The sequence below is a fragment of the Enhydra lutris genome, unplaced genomic scaffold (assembly GCF_002288905.1).
Source record: "Enhydra lutris kenyoni isolate GAN:26980312 unplaced genomic scaffold, ASM228890v2 scaffoldscaffold96, whole genome shotgun sequence".
In the NCBI taxonomy this organism is placed as follows: Eukaryota; Metazoa; Chordata; class Mammalia; order Carnivora; family Mustelidae; genus Enhydra; species Enhydra lutris.
Window position 1 is genome coordinate 4,410,542 of NW_019154180.1, and position 22,362 is coordinate 4,432,903.

General features: G+C 36.5%; 1 protein-coding gene across 1 annotated transcript in view; it reads right to left on the bottom strand.

The window, feature by feature from the left end:
* LOC111139188 (trimethyllysine hydroxylase, epsilon) overlaps nt 1-22,362 on the bottom strand; it is a 91,019-nt gene that overhangs the window by 17,347 nt on the left and 51,310 nt on the right. Inside the window, exon 6 of the mRNA XM_022491379.1 lies at nt 19,578-19,814. Within this exon, the coding sequence (XP_022347087.1) occupies nt 19,578-19,814 (237 nt within the window). The remainder of the gene's footprint in view (nt 1-19,577; nt 19,815-22,362) is intronic.

Here is a 22,362-nt window from a genome sequence, read left to right on the forward strand (position 1 = left end):
GCACTGTGTTCTGCTTCTGGTAATGGCTAAGTAAACTAGTAAACTCCTATTGGATCAGCCCCTTCCTTTCACAGGTGACAATTAAAAACTCTAGATTAAATACAAAAAATATCTACCTGAAGGTACTGTAGAAGTAGACTCTGGAGTTGAGTTGATACTTAGAAGGAAGGAACTGTACTGGGTAAGTTTCCCATTTTCATGACATCTAGCCTGAGGGCATGCCACAACCTGCACCATATTGGGCAGCTGAAACCCCTGAATGCTCAGTTTTTCTGGCCTGAAAAACCAGAGGATACGTTTGGTGCAACCACAGCCACCAAAAAGTGAAGAGAAAATCCTGTAAAGGAATCAGAGAAGGAGAGTACCAAACTCTATGTTTAAATAAACTCTGCTCAAATACCTGAATGGATGACCCCCTAAATTCCAGAATTTGAGCTATCAAAAACAGAGTTTGAATTTTGAGTACAACTAAATTAATTGCCTAATTTTTAAAATTTTGTTTAGTTAGTCACCATACAGTAGACCAGTTTTTGATGCAGTGTTCCAAGATTCATTGTTTACCTATAACACCCAGTGCTCCATGTAATATGTGCCCTCCTTAATCCCACCACCAGGCTCACCTAATCTCCCACCCCCCGCCCCTCCAAACCCCCAGATTGCTCCTCAGAGTCCACAGTCTCTCATGGTTCGTCTCTTCCTCTGATTTCCCCCAACTCACTTCTCCTCTCCATCTCCCCATGTCCTCCATGATATTCCTTATGCTCCACAAGTAAGTGAAACCCTATTGATAATTGACTCTCTCTGGTTGACTTATTTCACTCTGCACAATCTCTTCCAGTTCCATCCATGTTGCTACAAAAGTTGGGTATTCATCCTTTCTGATGGAGGCATAATACTCCATAGTGTATATGGACCACATCTTCCTTATCCATTCGTCTATTGAAGGGCATCTTGGTTCTTTCCACAGTTTGGCGACTGTGGCCATTGATTCTATGAACATTGGGGTACAGATGGCCCTTCTTTTCACTACATCTGTATCTTTGAGGTAAATACCCAGTATTTAAAAAAAAAATACAAAAGCCAACATTCTTTGGAGAAATAGAACAGAATCTAGAGTCTCAACATAATATTCACATTCTCCAAATAACAATTCAAAATTTTTCAGTGTAACAAGAACCAGAAAAATGTGACCTCTTATGAAGGGAAAAGACAACAAAGATCAATCCTGAGATGTCTCATATGTTGGAATTATCAGACAAGGATTTTAAAGCAGGTATTTTTACTAAGTCAATGAGGTAAAGAAAAATATGCTTGTAATGAAGGGATAGAAACTTTTAACAATGAAATAAAAAGTATAAAAAAATGAATTGTAAATTTTAGAAATGAAAAATACAGTATCTGAATTAAAACATTTACTAGATGGGCTTAACAATAACAGATTAATGTTAACAGTTAAAGATATGTTAATTTGGAAATAGTAATTTCCTCTGATCTATCTAAAGATAGAAAAACATTTGAAAAGAAACTGAACAGAACAGCAGGGACCTTTGGGACAATATTAAAAGGTCTGAAATGTATATAACTGGAGTTCTGGAAATAGAAGAGAAAAAAATGGGGCAGAAAAAATTTTTGAAATTATAAAGACCAAAATTTGGTGAAAGACATAAGCTTACAGATTCAAGAAGCTCAGAGAAAATTCCTATTAGGATGAATACAAAAAGAACCATACCTAGGAATATTACAGTCAAATTGTTGCAAACCAAACATAAAGAGAAAATCTTGAAAGCCGCCAGAAAAAAAGGTATGTGGTACATAAACAAAAATATATTAAAGCAATCCAAGAAGATAGGAAAGGGGTGCCTGGGTGGCTCAGTGGGTTAAAGCCTCTGCCTTTGGCTCAGGTCATGATCCCGCGGTCCTGGGATTGAGCCCCACATTGGGCTCTCTGCTCAGCAGGGAGCCTGCTTCCCTTCCTCTTTCTTTCTGCCTGCCTCTCTGCCTACTTGTGATCTCTGTCAAATAAATAAATAAAATCTTAAAAAAAAAGAAGATATGAAAGGAGGAACAGAGAAAATAAATGGATCAGGCAAAGAGAAAACAAAACATTACAAATAAAAATATATTTATATTAAATGTTAGTGGAGCAGGAGTAAGGAGAGACATTATGTCAATATTATAGTATTGAGAATCAGAAATAAGCCCATATATCAATGTACTGTTGTTTAATAAGAGCGCCAAGACTGTTCAACAAAGGAAAGAATAATCTCTTCAACAATACTGCCAGGACAAATGAACATCCATATACCAAAAAATGAGGCTGGGTCTTACCTTACACCATAAACAAACAAAAATTAACTAAACATTTAGAGAAATAAATGTAAGAGCTAAAACTATAAAATTCTTAGTATAGATCATAGGAGTAAATCTTCATGATCTTTGATTAGGCAAAGCCTTCTTAGATACAAAATAAAAAGCACAAGCAACAAAAAAATACAGATAATTTGGGTTTTATCAAAATTTAAAACGTTTAGCATATCAAAGGACACACTCAAGAAAGTAAAAAGACAAGCCATAGAAAGGGAGAAAAATACTTGCAAATAATACATCCAATTAGGAACTTGTATTGAGAATATTTAAAAAACTCAGAACCAACAAGACAAAGGATATCATTTAAAAATAGGCAAAAGATTTGACAAGTGGTAAAGAGCGTATGAAAAGATGCTCAACATCATTAGTCATCAGGGAACTGCAAATCAAAACCACAACAAGATACTACCTCATATGCACTAGGATGGCTATAATAAAAAAGACAGATAATGACAAGTGTTGGTGAGTATGTATAGAAACTGAAGTCCTCTTACATTACTAGCAGGAATGTAAACTGGTGTATCCATTGTAGAAAAGTCTGGCAGTTCCTCAAAGGTATAAACATAGATTTAATATATGAATTAGCAATTACATTCCTAGAAATCTACCAAAGAGAAATGAAAACATGTCTATATAAAGATGTACACAAATCTTCATGGTAGCATTATTAGGGATATCTCAAACCAGAAATAACCTAAATATTAATTATTGTGGAATGTATAAACAAAATGTGATATATTTATAATGAAATTCTACTCAGCAACTAAACTGATACATATTACAACATGGATGCTAAGTAAAAGAAAGCTGGCAAGAAGGGCCATATATTGTATGATTCTATTTATATAAAAAGTCTAAAATGTAAATTAAAATTTAGAATTTAAATTAGTAACTATCAAAGGCTTTGCATGTGGTGGGGCTCAGGAATGGGGAGTGACTGCTTAAAGGGCATGAGGAAATTTCTAAGGTGACAGAAATGGCCAAAAACTGGACTGTGATGATGGTTCCATGACTTTGTAGGTATACTAATAATTATTGAATTGTACACTTAAAACATTATTTTATGGTAAAGAAATAAAAACTTTAAAAATGTTTTAAAGTTTTAAAAATGCTAATGCACTAAATATCTCAATTCAAAGAGATTGTCAGACAGGATAAAAAAGTAAGACTAAAGTATATGATATTTACAAAGCCATGCTTTAAATATAAAACTACAGATAAGTTAGAAAAAAAGAATGGAACATTAAATAGAATGCAAAAAGTAAGCCTAAGAAGGTTAAAGTGGATACATTAATTTCAGATAAAATAGACTGCAAAACAAAGTTAAAAAGGGACATTTCATGATGACAAAATGTCATTTCATCAGGTATAAAAATAATAAATAAGTATGTGTTTGATAACAGGTATTCAAATTATATGAAGCAAGAACTGATGGAATTAAAGGGAGAAACAAAAAAAAATTCCAGTATTATTTGTGTATTTTAATGTTGTTCTCTTAGCACTTGACAGAACAATTAGACAAAAAATTAGAAAGGACACAGAATATCAAATAATACTATCAAATACCTTGACTTAATTGATAGTTATAAAATAGTACACCAAGAAATGCAGAACATACACACATGCTCTTCAAGTGTATGTGGTATGTTCACCAAGAAAGACCATCTACTGGGCCAAAAGCTAAGTCACAATAAAATTCTGAAAGTTCAAGTCTATAGAATGTTTTCTGGAGATGATAGAATTGAATTAGAATTAATAATAAGATACCTACAAAACCCCCAGATACTTGAAAATTAAAGGACATAATTCTAGTTAACACATGGTTAAAAAAAGAAAACACAGGGGAAGTTAGAAAATATGTTGCACTTCATGATCATGAAAACAAAATATCAATATTTGTGTGATATAGCAAAAAAGGCTTAGAGGCAAAACTATAGCTTTAAATGATTATAAAAGACTAAATGTAAAACTGCTGGTTGCCAGAGGGGCAGGGGTTTGGGGATGGGCAAAATGGATGAAGGAGAGTGGGACAAACTGGTTCCCAGTTATGGGATGAATTTAAGTCCCATGGATGGAAGGCACAGCATAGGGGAACAAAGTCGTGGTATTGTAATAGCACGGTATGGTGACAGACGGCCGCTATGCACGGCATAACCCAAAGACTTGTCCATCACTATGTTATATACCCGAAACTAATGGAACACTGGGCCAACTATACTCGGATAAAACAATTAAAAGGGAAAAATAATTTTAAAAGACTAAATGTATAAAATCAATGATCTTAGGTTTTACCTTAGGCAACTAGAAAAACAAGAATTAATCCAAAAGTACATAAAAATAAGAGAAAAATGAAGGTAAGAACATAAATCAATAAGGTTGAAAACAATGGAGAAAATGAACAAACCATTAAGATGGCTTATTGAAAGGACCAATAAAATTGTTAAACTCCTGGACTCAACAAGAAAAAAAGAGAGCAATTATTACCAATGCCAAGCATCTGATATCACTAGAGCCTACAGACTTTAGAAGAATAGAAGAATTGAAGAAAGTTAGGAATGACTTTATGACTACAAATTTGACAACTTAGGTAAAATGTACAAATTTCTTGAAAGAAAAACTAAAGAGGAAACAGAATCTTACTTAGCTCTATATCTACAACAAACACTAAATATTCAAAACCATCCCATAAAATAAACTTCATCCCCAGACAGGTTTCCTAGTAAATTCTAGCAAACATTTAAGATGGAAATAACACTAATATTATACAGATTCATTGCTAAACCAGAGTTTTACGAAGACAGTATAATACCAAAATATTCAATAAGTTACCAAAAAAGAAAATTGCAGTACAATGTCCCTCTTGAACCTAGATGAAATACTTTTCAACCTGATATTATTAAGCCCAAACCAGCCGTGTATGTGTTAACTACCTATTTACTGCTTCTTAGTTCCAAAAGCATCTTTCCATATATAGTATATGTATAAGGATCCTTTTAAGTTTCTTCTTTAGAGTGAGCACAATATTTAAACATTCTCAGTAGAGGTCGCTAGAGGGACAGGAGAAAGAGGTTCTCTTGCTAGTCTCTCTGGACCTGGCCAGGAGTCTACTGCATAGATGTGAAGATATCAGGTAGTGTCAGCGCCTTGGGGCCCAGGATTTGGTACCTCTGTGGCCTTGCAGCCTCAGCCTGGTGATAACCCTTCCACAACCCTTACAACATGGGGCTCCCAAATGACCTGCAGGTAGCCAGCCACATGTGTTTCATAGAGACACACACTAAATAGTCATCCTGCAAAAGCTCCCATCCCTCACTTTCATCTTGTATGTGCTCTTAGTTCTTCCTCCTTTCACTGGCACCCAGAGTTCTTTCGGATATTCACAACACCTTACTGACTGTCTGCTCCCCTGCTTGCGCTCTGAAAGGTGGCCTATTGTTTGCTCAGCAACTCTAGTCCAGTTCCCACCTAACCAAATCAGCAAACTTCTCTGATATCAGGGGGCTGAACCATGCTTTGAGGTCTGAGCCCCTACTAGGTTTATTTATCCTTAGATATTCTACCTCAGACCTAGGGTACTATACTGAATTTCCTTATATCTTATAATTATTCTTTTATTATAACCCTATAATTCCTTATATTAAGCTACTGTGTGGCGGTCAGCTGGGAAGATGTAGGAGTAGGAAGAGCCTAAGATTGTCTCCTCCCATGGATACAACTAGATAACAATCACATCAGTGTAAATAACCCAGAAAACGGATCTGAAGACTGGCATAACAAACTCCATAATTAAATATTTTATTTAATTATTTGACAGAGAGAGACACAGCTAGAGAGGGAACACGAACAGGGGGGATGGGAGAGGGTGAGCAGGCTTTGTGCTGAGCAGGGAGCCCGACGTGGGGCTTGAGCCCAGGACCCTGGGATCATGACCTGAGGCGAAGGCAGACACTCAATGACAGAACCACCCAGGCGTCCCATCCATAATTAAAGACAGAGAGGAGTCCACACTGAAGAGGGTAGGAAGGGTGGAGATACAGAAGGGAGCAAAACAGGCCACAGTCATCTGTGGTGGGAAGGGAGCCACTGGCTGGCAGAAGGGCAAAAAAACAGACTTCACACCAGAAAGCCCACACAAGGAAGATGAATCTCCATAACATTTGGCTTTGGAAATGAGAAGGGCTCAATTTCATGAGTTCATATAACCAGCGGGACTTAAAGTGTGGAATTTTAAAAACTGGAAAGCCCAGACGGTGTAAACAATTAACTTTACACTAAAAGGAGCTAGAAATACAAGAACAAACAAAACTCAAAACCAGCAGAAGGAAGGAAACAATAAAAATTACAGCAGAAATAAATTATATGGAAACTTAAAAACAAATAGAATACATCAATGAACCCAGAGCTCTTCTTTGAAAAGATCAACAAAATTGATAAACCTCTAGCTAGACTCATCAAAAAAAGGGAGAGGATCCAAATAAACAAAATCACAAAGAGGAGAAATAAAAACCAACATCACAGAAATACAATTATAGGAGAATGTTATTCTTAGGGCGCCTGGGTGGCTCAGTGGGTTAAAGCCTCTGCCTTCGGCTCAGGTCATGATCTCAGGGTCCTGGGATCGAGCCCCGCATCGGGCTCTCTGCTCGGCAGGGAGCCTGCTTCCCCCTCTCTCTCTGCCTGCTTCTCTGCCTACTTGTGATCTCTGTCAAATAAATAAATAAAATCTTTAAAAAAAAGAGAGAAAGAATGTTATTCTCTTGTATGTATGCCATACAAATTGTATAACATCGAAGAAATGGATAAATTCCTAGAAACATATAAACTACCAAAACTGAAACAGAAAGACATAGAAAACTTGAACAGACTGATAAGCCGCAAAAAGAAAATTGAATCAGTAACCAAAAACTAACAAACAAAACTCCAGGGCAGGTGGTTTCCTAGGGGACTTCTACCAAACATTTAAAAAAGAGTTAACACCCGTTCTTCTCAAAATTTTCAAAAAAATAGAAATGGAAGGCAAACTTGCAAATTCATTCTATGAGGTGAATATCACCCTGATACCAAAGCCAGATAAAGACACCACAAAAAAGGGGAACTACTGACCAATATCTCTGATGCAATATCCTCAACTAAACACTAGCAAACCAAATCCAACAGTACATTTAAAAAATCACTCACTACACACAAGTGGGATTTATTCCCAGGATGCAGTGGTGGTTCAATATTTGCAAATCAATCAGTGTGACACATCACATCAGTAAGAGAAAGGATAAGAACCATATGATCATTTCAATAGATGCAGAAAGAGCGTCTGACAAAGTACAATATTCATCCATGATAAAAACTCTCAACAAAATAGGTCTAGAAGGAACACACCTCAAAATAACAAAGGTCACATTTGAAAAACCCACAGCTAACATCATACACAATGGTGAAAAACTTAAGAGCTTTTCTCCTAAGCTCAGGAATAGGACAAGGATGTCCACTTTTACCACTTTTATATAACATAGCACTCTAACAAACTGGGATTATGGAGAGGATGGGGGCTTGGGGGATGGGTGAGCCTGGTGGTGGGTATTAAGGAGGGCACTTATTGCATGGAGCACTGGGTGTGGTGCATAAACAATGAATCTTGGAACACTGAAAAAATACAATAAGAGGTTAAAAAAAAATTTAAGAAAAATAAAACCAAACAAACAATGCCCCCCATCCCTAAAGACTCCACTAAAAAACTACTAGAAATGAAAGAGGAATTCAGTAAAGTTGCAGGATACAAAATCAATGTATAAATATCTGTTGCATTCCTATACACTATTAATGAAGCAGCAGAAAGTGAAATGAAGAAAACAATCCCAGAGATAGTCCAAGATGGCAGAGGAGCAGGAGACCCTAGTTTCATCTGGTCCCAGGAATTCAGCTAGACAGCTGTAAAATCATTCTGAACACCTGCAAACTCAACCGGAGAGGTAAGAAAAGAACAGCTGCAACTCTACAAATAGAGAAGTGATCACATTCTGCAAGGTAGGTGGTGTGGAGAAATGAATCCAAGGTGATATATGGGAAGATAAACTGCAGGGGGAGGGAGCCTCCATCGCCCACCTACCAGAAAGTGATATAGCAGTGGAGTGCAAAATCAGAACTTTTAGAAGTCTGCCCCAGTGAGGGACAACCCTGCCTGAAAGGTGCTCAGGTGGTGAAGTGGAATCCTAGGTGGGACAGTGTGGTTTCAGGATCCCCGGGGTCACAGAAGACTAGGGTGCCTGAATGCAGTGGCTTCCAGGCATCAGAGCAGGGAAGCTGGCTGCAGAGTGACCCCAAGAGTGAGCTCTCAGCTCAGGGTTGCCATAAACTGGGAACCACAGCAGTCAGGTGACTGTTCCCTGCATAGGGGCATAGCAAGTGGTAGAACCGTGGCAAGACACCCCTTTCCTCATCGAGGAGGAGTGCCTCGGGTGCCTGCCATAGGAGCTTGCAGTTTGTAGACTTGAAAGGGGGTCATGTGCCTGAGATAGAAAGACTCTATCACAGGCTGGGTGAGCAAGGAGTGCAGAGACCAGGGAGAGAGGAGTGATTACCTGCTTTTCCCTGAGGGTGCACTGAGGAGTGGGGCCAGAGCTTTTGGCTCAGGGGCTGGAGATTGGGAGATCGCCATTTTCATTTTCATCCTCCAAAGCAGTGTGGAAAGCCTTCAGGGAACAAAAGCCACAGACAGCAATCCTGAGCTGCTTACTTAGCCTGGCCCCTGGCAAGGGTGGTGCAATCCCGCCCAGGGCAAAGACACCTAAAAATCAATCTAACAGTCCCCTTGCCCAGATCAGCAAGAACATCCAGCTAAGACCAGTTTACTGATCATAGAGAACTACAAAACTCTAGCACTAGGGGAAAACAATATACAGAATTCACGTTTTTCCCCCCATGATTCTTTAGTCTTTCAATTTTAATTTTTTTCTCTTTCCTTTTTTAATTTCTTATCATCTCTTTTTTTTAAAAATATTTTTAAAGTTTCATTTTTATAATTACATCCTATCCTTTCATTGTACTTAATTAAATATTTAAAAAATATTTTCTTTCTTTAAAATTTTAAGATTAGTTTCTTCTAACAAAGAGACCAAAAATACACCTAGAATCTAGTGTATGGCTCTGTTCTCTTCACTTGTCTAATCATATTGTCTCTCTTTTTTCTTCTTCTTATTTTTTGTTAAAGTCTTTTAAAATTTTCATCTTTATAGCTACATTCTATCCTTTCAATGTATTGAAAGGATATTCACTGTTATTTTTGTATATATGTAAGTTTTTCTTTCTTTACAATCTTGGGATGTAGTTTCTTCTAACAAACAGACCAAAATACACCCAGGATATAGTTTATTGCTGTGTTCTGTTCACCTGTACATATTCCTTCTTTTTTATCTTTTAATTTTCATTTTTAGAGTTACAGTCTATCTCTTCATTGTATTTAACTTTATTTTTGTACATACATCAGTTTTTCTTTCTTTACAATTTTGGGATCTAGTTTTCTAACAAACAGACCAAGATACACATAGGATCCAGTGTACTGCTCTGTTCTATTCACCTCTCTGATTACATTCTCTCTTTTTTTTAATTAATTTTTTTTCCATTTGGAGGCTTTACTGTTTTTTTTTTAGTGTATATTTCTCTGGGGTCATTGTTACCATTTTAGTACTTTGTTCTCTCATTCATCTATTCTTCTCTGGACAGAATGACACGATGGAAAAATTCACCTCAAAAAAGAGAACAAGAGGCAGTACTGACTGCCAGGGCCCTAATCAGTATGGACATAAGTAAGATGTCAGAACTAGAGTTCAGAATAATCATTATAAAGATACAAGCTGGGCTTGAAAAAAGCATAAAAGACACTAGAGAGTCCCTCCCTGGAGAAAGAAAAGAATGGAAATCTGGTCAAATCAAAATTTAAAAAAGGCTATTATGAGATGCAATAAAAAATGGAGGCTCTAACTGCTAGGATAAATGAGGCAGAAGAGAGAATTCGTGATATAGAAGACCAAATGATGGAGAATAAAGAAACTGAGAAAAAGAGAGATAAACAATTACTGGATCAGGAGGGGAGAATCTGAGATATAAGTGATACCATAAAGCAAAACAATATTAGAAAAATTGGGATCCCAGGAGAGGGAGAGAGAGAGAGAGAGAGAGAGAGGCAGAAGGTATAGGATTCAAGTCCACGAGGCACAGAGAACCCCCTTCAAAATCAATAAAACCAGGTCAACAAGCTGACATGTAATAGTGAAACTTGCAAATCTCAGAGACAAAGAGAAAATCTTAAAAGTAGCTCAAGACAAGAGATCCTTAACCTATAAGGGTAGAAACATTAGACTGGCAGCAGACCTATCCACAGAGACCTGGCAAGGCCAGAAAGGATTGGCATGATATATTCAGTGTGCTAAATGAGAAAAATATTCAACCAAGAATACTTTATCCAGCTAGAATAGAAGGAAAGCGATAGAAGGAAAGATAAATAGAAGGAAAAATAAAAAGCTTCAAAATAGGCTTCCAGGACAAACAGAAACTAAAAGAATTTGTGATCACTAAACCAGCCCTGCAAGAAATAATAAAACGGATCCTATAAGCAAAGAGGGAGCCCAAAAGTAACACAGAACAGAAAGGAACAGAGATAATATACAGAAACAGTGACTTTACAAGTAATACAATGGCACTAAATTCATATCTTTCCATAGTTATTCTGAAAGTAAATGGGCTAAACGCCCCAATCAAAAGACATAGGGTATCAGATTTGATTTAAAAAAAACCCAAGACCCATTGATATGCTGTCTGCAAGAGACTCATTTTAGATCCAAAGACACCTCCAGATTGAAAGTAAGGGGGTGGAAAGCCATTTATCATGCTAATAGATATGAAGAGAGAAATTATATCTTAAACCAAAGACTGTAGTAAAAGATGAGGAAGGATACAATATCATAATTAAAGAGTCTATCCAACAAGAAGATCTAAAAATTGGAACTATTTCTGCCCCTAACATGGGAGCAGCCGATTATATAAACCAATTAATAACAAAATTAAAGAAACTCATTGATAATAATACAGTAATAGTAGGGAACTTTAACACCCCATTCATTGCAATGGGCAGATTATCTAAGCAGAAGATCAACAAAGAAACAAGGGCTTTGAATGACACACTGGACCAGATGGACTTCACAGATACATTCAGATCATTCCATCCTAAAGCAACAGAATACACATTCTTCTCGAGTGCATGTGGAACATTCTCCAGAATAGATCACATACTGGGTCACAACTCAGGTCTCAACTGGTACCAAAAGACTGGGATCATTCCCTGCATATTTTCTGCTCTGAAGCTAGAACTCAATCACAAGAGGACATTTGGAAGGAACTCAAATACAGGGAGACTAAAGAGCATCTTACTAAAGAATGAATGGGTCAACCAGGAAATTAAAGAATTTAAAGAAATTCATGAAAACAAATGAAAATGAAAACACAACTGTTCAAAACCTTTGGGATGCAGCAAAAGTGGTCCTAAGAGGGAGTACATAGCAATACAAGTTTTTCTCAAGAAACAAAAAAGGTCTCAAATACACAAACTAACCTTACATCTAAAAGAGCTGGAGAAAGAGTAGCAAATAAATCCTAAACCCAGCAGGAGAAGAGAAATAATAAAGATCAGAGCAGATAATAATGAAATAGAAACCAAAAGAACAGTAAAATTAGGAGCTGGTTTTTGGAAAGAATTGATAAACCCCTTGCCAGACTTATCAAAAAGAAAAGAGAAAGGACCTAAATTAATAAATCATGAATGAAAGGGCAGAGGTCCCAAACAACACTGAAAAAATACGAATAATTTTAGGAACATATTATGAGCAACTATATGCCAATAAATTAGGCAATGTGGAAGAAATGGATGTATTCCTAGAGATGTATAAACTACCAAACTGAAACAGGAAGAAATAGAAAACCATAAACAGACCCATAACAGCAAAGAAACTGAAGTAATAATAAAAATCTCCCACCAAACAAGACTCAGGGCCAGAGGGCTTCCCAGGGGAATTTTACCAAACATTTAAAGAAGAATTAATACCTATTCTTCTGAAGCTGTTTCAAAAATAGAAATGGAAGGAAAACTTCCCAAGACTTTCTATGAGGCCAGCATTACCTTGATCCCCAAAACAGACAAAGGCCCCACCAAAAAGGAGAATTACAGACCAATATCCCTGATCAACATGTAGGCAAAAATGCTCACCAAGATACTGGCTAACAGGATCCAACTGTACATTAAAAGGATTATTCACCCAGCATAATCTCTTCCAGTCCCGTCAATGTTGCTACAGAAGTTGGGTATTCATCCTTTCTGATGGAGGCATAATACTCCATAGTGTATATGGATCACATCTTCCTTATCCATTCGTCCGTTGAAGGGCATCTTGGTTCTTGTAGCAACATGGACGGGACTGGAAGAGATTATGCTGAGTGAAATAAGTCAAGCAGAGAGAGTCAATTATCATATGGTTTCACTTATTTGTGGAGCATAACAAATAACATGGAGGACAAGGGGAGTTAGAGAGGAGAAGGGAGTTGGGGGAAATTGGAAGGGGAGGTGAACCATGAGAGACTATGGACTCTGTGAAACAATCTGAGGGGTTTGAAGCGGCGGGGGGTGGGAGGTTGGGGGAACCAGGTGGTGGGTATTAGAGAGGGCATGGATTGCATGGAGCACTGGGTGTGGTGCAAAAACAAGGAATACTGTTATGCTGAAAAAAAAAAGATTAACTGAAAGTGAAAAAAAAAAGAAATCCTGTTAATTAGAAATTAAACATCATGCTATAATATTTCTAATGTCACTAGCAAACCAACAAAAATACAATTGATTATAAAACAGAAAAAAAAAAAAGGATTATTCACCACGACCAAGTGGGATTTATTCCTGGGTTGCAAGGGTGGTCCAATATCTGCAAATCAATCAATGTGATACACTAACTTAATAAAAGAAAGGATAAGAACCATATGATTCTCTCAATAGTTGCAAAAAAAGCATTTAACAAAGTACAGCATCCTTTTTTGACTAACACTCTTTACAGTGCAGGGATAAAGGAACATACCTCAGTATCATAAAAGCCATCTATGAAAAGGCCACAGTGAATATCATTCTCAATGGGGGAAACACTGAGAGCTTTTCCCCTAAGGTCAGGAACACAGCAGGGATGTCCACTATCATCACTGCTATTCAACACAGTACTAGAAGTCTTAACCTCAGCAATCAGACAAAAAAAGAAATAAAACGCATCCGAATCAGCAAAGAGGAAGTCAAACTCTCACTCTTTGCAGATAACATGATACTCTTATGTGGAAAACCCAAAATACTCCAACCAAAAATTGCTAGAACTGATAGAGGAATTAAGCAAAGTGGCAGGGTATAAAATCAACACACAGAAGTCTGTTGCATTTCTACACACCAATAATGAAGCAGCAGAAAGAGAAATCAAGGAATCAGTCCCATTACAATTGCTCCCAAACGGTAAGACACTTAAGAATAAACCTAACCAAAGGGGGAAAGGATCTGTACTCAGTAAACTATAGAACACTCATGAAAGAAATTGAGGAAGATACAAAGAAATGGAAAGACAGTCCATGCTCATGGATCGGAAGAACAAATGTTAAAATGTTTATGCTACCTAGAGCAATCTATACATTCAATGAAATCCCTAACAAAATACCATCAGCTTTTTTCACAGAGCTGGAACAAATAATCCTAAAATTTGTATGGAACCAGAAAAGACCCTGAATAGCCAAAGGAATGTTAAAAAGAAAAGCAAAGTGGGAGGCATCACAATTCCGGACTTCAAGCTGTATCACAAAGTTGTAATCATCAAGACAGTATGGTACTGGCCCCAAAACAGACACATAGACCAGTGGAACAGAATAGAGAGCACAGAAATGGACCCTCAACTCTATGGTCAACTAATCTTTGACAAAACGGGAGAGAACATCCAGTTTAAAAAAGACAGTCTCTTCAACAAATGGTGTTAAGAAAACTGGACAGCCACATGCAGAAGAATGAAACTGGAGAACTTTCTTACAGTATACACAAAAATAAATGCAAAATGGTTTAAAGACCTAATGTGAGACCTGAGACCATATAAATCCTAGCACAGAGCACAGGTAGTAATTTCTATGGCATCAGTGGTAGGAACATTTTCCCCCCCTTTTAAAAGTTTTTATTTAAATTCCAGTTAAGTTATACAGTATAATATCAGCTTCAGGTATACAATATTGTGATTCAACACTTCCATACAACATGTTCTCATCATAACAAGTGCACTCCTTAATCCTAATTACCTATTTCACCCATCCCTCCACCCACCACCCCTCTGGTAATCATCAGTTTGTTCTCTATAATTAAGAGTCTGTTTCTTGGTCTTCCTCTCTCTTTTTCCCCCATGATCATTTGTTTTGTTTCTTTAAATCACATAGAGGTGAAACCATATGCTATTTCTCTTTCATGTCTTATTTGTTTCACTTAGAATAATACTCTCTAGCACCAACTACATCATTGCAAATAGCAAGATTTCATTTTTTTTAATGGCTGAGTAATATTCTATTGTATTCTATTGCATACACATACCACACTTTCTTTACCTATTCATCAGTTGATGGATGGACATTTGGGCTCTCCATAATCTGGCTATTGTAAATAATGTTGCTATAAACATTGGTGTGCATGTAAACATTGGTGTGCATGTATCCCTTTGAAGTAGTATTTTTGTATTCTTTGGGTAAATACCTACTAGTGTAATTGCTGCATCATACAATAGATATATTTTTATTTTTTGAGGAACCTCCATACTGTTTTCCAGAGTGGCTGCACCAGTTTACATTCCCACCAACAGTGTGAGGGTTCCCTTTTCTCCACATCCTCACCAAGGCTTGTCTCCTGTGTTGTTAATTTTAGCCATTCTGACTGGTATGAGGCGATATGTCCTTATAGTTTTGAGTTGTATTTCCCTGATGATGAGCACTGAGTAATTTATAGAATTGTTGAAGCTCTATATTGTAAACCTAAAACTAATATAACACAATATGTTATTCTGCAGTTAAAATTTAAAAATTAACAACAATAAGAAACTACTGTGTGATATTTATCTCTTGACTGGACCCACACTATTAACACACACATACACATACAGACACATACACACACACATACACTGTGTGTGTATAGTAATAAATCATGATCAAGTACAGTTTATTCTCAGAGTATAAGGTTGGCTTAACATTTGAAATTAATGTAATTAATGTATTAACAGAATAAAGAAGATAAATGACATAATTGTTTCTATTGATAATTGACATTATCAAAATTCAGTACCCATTTGTGATTCAAAAAAAAAAATCTCAGGGAACCTGGAAGGGAAATTCATCCAGCAGATAAAAGACATCACCAACACTCTTTAAAAAAAAGATTCATTTTATTTATTTTAGAGAGAGAGGGCACATAAGCAGGGGGAGAGACAAAGAGAGAGAAAGAGAGAGAGAGAATCTCAAGCAGATGCCATGCTCAATGTGGAGCCTGACATGGGGACAGATCTTAGGACCCAGAGACATGATCTGAGCTAAAATCAAGAGTTGGCTGCTTAACCAACTGAGCCACCTAAGTGCCCCACCAACACTCATAGCTAATATGCTACCTGGCAAAATACTGAACACTTACATCCTAAGGATGTCTGCTCTTACCACTCTTATTTAAGATCATATTGGAGGTGTTAGCCAGTGTAGTAAGGTAAGAAAAACAAATGAATAAATATAAAGATTGGAAAGGAAAAAAAAGAAAACTATCCTTACAACATGATTTTCTATATAGAAAATCCTAAGAAATCCAAAAAACAAAACTTGGAACTAATGAATTACTTTAGCAAGGTTATAGGATACAATGCTAAATTTAAAAAGGAATTGATTTTTTTAATATAATGGCAGCAAATAATTTGAAAATAGTAATAAAATTTTATTTTATAATACCATCAAAATATAAAAATACTTAGGAATAAAAGTAACAAAAGATATATAAGATCTGTATCTTCAATACTACAAAACACTGCTAAGAGAAATTAAAGACTTAAATAAATAGAAAGATAGATTAGGTTCATGGGTTGGAAGACTAAAAACTCTTAGTTTGTTAGTTATCACCAAAATGATCTCCAGATTCAAAGCAATACCAATCATAACCCTGCAGGCTTTTTTTTTCTAAAAACTGACAAGTTGATTTTAAAATCTATATAAAAATATAAAGAATCTAGAACCAGGACTGGCACACTATGGTCTGTGGACCAAATCCAGCCCACTGCCCATTTTTGTAAATAATATTTATTGGAATGCAGGCCCACTCATTCATTTAGATATTGTTTAGGGCTGCTGTTGTGCTTCCACAACAGTACCGAGTAGATGTGATAAAGACCATATGACTAGGGCGCCTGGGTGGCTCAGTGAGTTAAGCATCTGCCTTTGGCTCAGGTCATGATCCCAGGGTGATGGAGTCCCGCATTGGGCTCCCTGCAGAGCTTCTGCTTCTCCCTCTGCCTGTTGCTCTGCCTACTTGTGCTCTCTCTCTCTCTGTGTCAAATAAATAAATAAAATCTTTAAAAAAGACCATGTGACTCACAAGCCTAAAATATTTACTATCTAGCCCTTTACAAAAAAATCTGTAGACCCCTAATCTAGAATATCCACAATAATCTTGAAAAAGAACAAAGCTGACAAACATATTATCTGACTTCAAAAATTACTGTAAACCTGCAGTAGCCAAGAGAGTATGGAACTGCGATAAGGAACCACAAATAGATAATGGAATCAAATAGAGCTCCCAGAGACAAACCCACGTTTACATGGTCATTTGATTTTTTAAAAAGGTTTATTTATGTATTTATGTATTTATTTAAGAGAGAGAGAGAGCAAGAGCGAGAGAGTGAGCTAGCAAAAGCAGGGGGAAGGGTAGAGGGGGAGGGAGAAAGAATCCACAAGCAGACTCCCTGATGAGTGCAGAGCCTGATGTGGGCTTGATCCTGTGACTCTGAGCTCATGACCTAAGCTGAAATCAAGAGTTAGTCAGATGCTCAACTGATGAGCCACCCGGGTGCCCCTGGTCAATTTATTTTTGACAGAGTTGCAAAGGCAATTCAATAGGGGAAAGGAAGGTCGTTTCAACAAATGAGGCTATAATATCGGGATATTCACATATAAAAAATATGAACTTCTACACATACCTCATAACACAGAAAAAATTAACTTGATATAGATCACAGATTTAGATGTAAAAAATAGAACTATAACACCTTTGGAAAACACAGAATGTCATCATGTCATGGGGGCAGTCAAAGATTCCTTTTACAGGTCATAGAAACAATAATCATTAAAGAAAAAAACTACTCAATTAAATTGCATTAAAATTAAAAATTTCTGCTCATAAAAACATACTGTTTAAAAGAAATAGGTAAGCTACAGATTAGAAAACAATAGTCCTAAGACATATATCAGGTAAGAAATAGTGACCAGGGTATATAAAGAACTCCTAGAACTCAATAATAACAACCCAATAAAAAATGGGCAAAAGATTAAACCAGACACTTCAGAAAAGAAGATACATAAATAGCCAGTAAGCATACAGAAAGATGCTCAACATCATTGGTCACCAAAAAAATGCAAATTAACCCCCAAAGAGACAACTACTATAATGGCTAAAACTAATAAGACTGACAGCACCAAGTATTAGCAACAATATGGAGCAGCTATAACTTTTATACACTGCTTATGACAATGTAAAATGAAACATCGTCTTTAGTAAAAGTTCCAGCAGCTGTTTTATGACAAATACTCACCCATTTCATGACTCAGAAGTTCCACTCCTAGCTATTTACCTGAGTGAAATGAAAACACGTATCTACAAAAATACTTTTCTCTATGAATGCTCACGGCAGTTTTATTCATAATAACCCCAAATTAGAAACAGCTCAGGTGTTTAGTCATAAAAAATGGATTTATTCTACGGTATGAATTTCCAGAACAGGAAAAACTAATTTATGGTGGCAAAAATCAAACAGTGATCTCCTCTGGGGTGAGTGTACAGGTTGGACTGGGAAAGGGTACAAGGGGACTTTCTGCAGTGATGGTAATAGTTTATATCTTGACAGGGGTTTAGCTTACATAGGTCTATGCATTTATCAAAACTCAACTAGTATATATTTGATATTTTAAAAAGTAATTACATGTAAATTTAATTTCAAATTTAAACATTTGTAAACATACTGAACTCTACTTAAAGATATAAATGTTGAAGTATTTAGGGGGACAGGTAGTCATAGCTACAATGTATTTTGTATAATCGTACAATGTACAATTTTGAAATGCATCAAAAATAAGATTAACTAGATAGACAGATAGATAAGTAGATAGGTAATAAAACAAGCATAGTAATACCTTCCTGGTAGAATCTAGGTGGTAGGTCTATGGGTTTTACTGTAAATGCTTTAAACTTTTTGCTATGTTTAAAGTGTTTATAATCAAATGTTGGAAAAAGTACTGAATATCTACTCACTGTTCTAGGCAATGGAGATACAAGAGATGACTAAGGTAGAGTTTTTTAGAGAAGGTTATCCAGTGGAAGGGAATTAGTATTTGCGTAGTTCATATTACAATCCTGGTGCATAGGCAGGGGCAACGATTTATTTTTATCCTCGCAACTGGGTGTGCAGAAGCAGGCTTGAAATAAGTGAAGATGATGAGTTCAATTCTGAATATGATGTGCTTTATGATCCTACAAGATATTTAAGTGCAACATCTAGTAGACTATTAGATATACAAGCCAGGAGATTTGCATAAATCTGGGCTACAAATGTTGTGGTTTTCATGCCTTTGGGTACTCTACCTGTTTGGTCAGTAAGCACAGTTTAATAACTGTGATTTCAATAGTGCTTTCATTTTAAAATACTATCTCAAACATCTGTTCCCTCCAAATCTAATATTATTTACCTGTTGGCCTATTTATTTTTCCATGGGAAGTATAATAGAACAGAAATTATACTAATAAAGGCTATAAAATAGCAAGATTAAAATGTGGGCAATACAAGGATTTTAGGTATTTTCATTAAGCTAATCATTTGAAGGCTAATAATTGGTAAATACATTATACTGGCAGATGGTTCTTCGGTACTCACCTGATCAAATACAGCTCTTTATTCCAAGGGTAGATATTTAAGACTGGCCCAACCCCAATCATGTGGTTGTGACATTCTCCAACATTTTCAATATACTCATGCTTCAGTGGCACTTCGGTGAGGAGTTCAAATTCCTCAGGTGCCTTTTGAAGTACCTGTTCTGCTGCATAGAATCCATCTACCAGCAGTGTCCTGCCACCTGTTCCTTCATGCTTAAGACAGTGAAACACCTGAATGCTAAACAGGGAAAAAATTAAATTCTTCTGTTTAGTGCAGAAAAGAGAATATATCAGATTAGAAAATTATATATGAAACAATAATTGAATCTACTTATATCATTTTCATTTCCAAGTTAATTGTTTTTCCTTATACTCAGTTATACTTTTGTGCTTTGAAATATTAATTCCACTACAGGTTTCTTCTAAACATATTCAATATGAATTAAAATATGAACAAGCAGACCATGGGAATAAAGGCATGAGTAAGATATACTCTCTGTTTTAAAAAAGCCCACAGTCTAGTAGGTAAACATGAAGGAAATAATTACCAGTAACATATGATAGGCACTATAATAAAGTTGTATAGAAGATATAGAGAGGCCACAATTTACAAAATATATTTAAGGAAGAGAGAAAGAAGTACCTGTCAGCATAGCACAGAGAATCATGAAAGGATTTTAAACTTGGAAACTTTATGGTCACATTAACATTTTTTTTAAAGATTTTATTTATTTATTTGTCAGAGAGAGAGAAAGGGAGAGAGTGCAAGCACAGGCAGACAGAATGGCAGGCAGAGGCAGAGGGAGAAGCAGGCTCCCTGCTGAGCAAGGAGCCCGATGTGGGACTCGATCCCAGGACTCCGGGATCGTGACCTGAGCCGAAGGCAGCCGCTTAACCAACTGAGCCACCCAGGCGTCCCCACATTAACATTGTTTAAAACTAGATTACGATGATAGTATGGGAGATGGACTGGTGGGAAGGAAGATGATAAAAAATGTAGAAGACAACGTGGTAGCTGAAGTAGACAAAAGTACTGAGGGTTTGAGCTTAGAGAAGAGTGTTATTAAAAAAGACACACCAAAGAGATACCATAGGAGTAGAACTGACAAGATTTGATAACTGATTAAATGTAGCAGAGGAAGAAGGAGCAAATCTAGAATGATTTTGGGTTTTTCACTTGGACAACTTGTCATTTGCTGGAATGGAGAATGCAGACAAAAGTGTAATTGATCTTAATGAGGGGGTGTGAGGGTTTGAGGAAGAACTTCAGTTTAGGGGCCCTGTTGAAATAGTTGAGTCATATGTGGCTGAAAATGTTAACAGAGAAAGGAAAGGGGATTTAAAGGGCTGAAAAACTACAGCAGAAGTTTCAAATTAATAAGGGGAAAATAAAATTAATAGTAATTTAGAAAAAATAGAAGTAAATAACAAAGTAAAAAAAGTTAAAAAAAAGGAATGCAGAGAGAAGGAATAAAATCAAGGAGAACCTAATATACATACAGTTCAAATGAGAAACATCAGTTCTGGACTGTTGAGTTTTCTGTGAAACTTCTAGGTCAAGACTTTTTAACCCAGAAGACAGGTGGATTTTGTAGTTTGTAGGTGGTAGCTAAAGCCAAGAGCATGGAAAAAGTCATTTGGAGAGATCATCTCAAGTAAGAAAAGGATGACAAACAGGAAATCTTGAGGAACAACAATATCTAGGACATGGACAGAAGAAAATAAGCCAGCACTGGATGCTTAAGAAAAGTCAGAGATCTAGGAGGAAAACTAAAAAAGAAAGGATATTTAAAAACAGCTAGTGGTTAACAGCATGCCCTGGGGTCAAGTAAGAGGAAGTGAGTATGGCAATAAGTTAGTTGCTGGTGACTTTAGAGAGAATGATTTTATCTTTGTTTTATCTATCTATCTATTTATTTATTTAAGAGTGAGCATATGGTAGGAGAAGGGCAGAGGGAGAGGGTAGAGAGAATCTCAAGCAGACTCCCCGCTAAGTACAGAGCCCATGTGGGTTGATCAAAATCAAGAGTTGGATATTTGACCCACCGAGCCTCCCAGATGACCTTAAAGAAAGTAATTTTAATTGGAAGGGGTTGGATAAACTAGCTGACTATGGATTGTGGTGTGAATGGGAAGTGATAATGAAGATAATGAAGTGATAATGAAGACACTGAATGTAGATGATTCTTTTAATAAGTTTAGCTGAGAAGGGGAAGAATAAAGCAAGGCTATAGCTAGAGGGAGAAAGAGTCCAAAGAAGATATGAGAAGCTGATAGGAAGGAGTCAATAGGTATGAAAGGGTGAAGATGTAGGAGAGAGCAATCTCCAACGATGCTGGAGAAGATGAGATCCAAAAGGTAAAGGCAAAGGTAACTTTTGAAAGGACAAGGCATATAACAATGTTGATGATGATGATGATAATGGCTAAAGTGATGATAATAATAGTAATAATAATAATAGTAATAATAATAGCATTTTTTGAGCACTTATTATGTGTCAGGCAATATGCTTTAAATATGCTTTAAATACATCATGTAATGTAATCCCTAAGCAATACTAATGAATAGGTCTTATTACTAGTCCCATTTCACAAATGAAGAAACTGAGGCATAGAGAAATTAAGTTACTTGTCCAAGATCACAAAGCTAATATATGTTACAGCTGGGATACAGATCCAGATCTCTTAATGACATGGCCTGAGCTCTTCACCACTCTTGCTACATTGCTCATGTACTTACTTGGTCCTTGTCATTGATTAGAAAGGTTTAAATTAAAGGCAAAGACA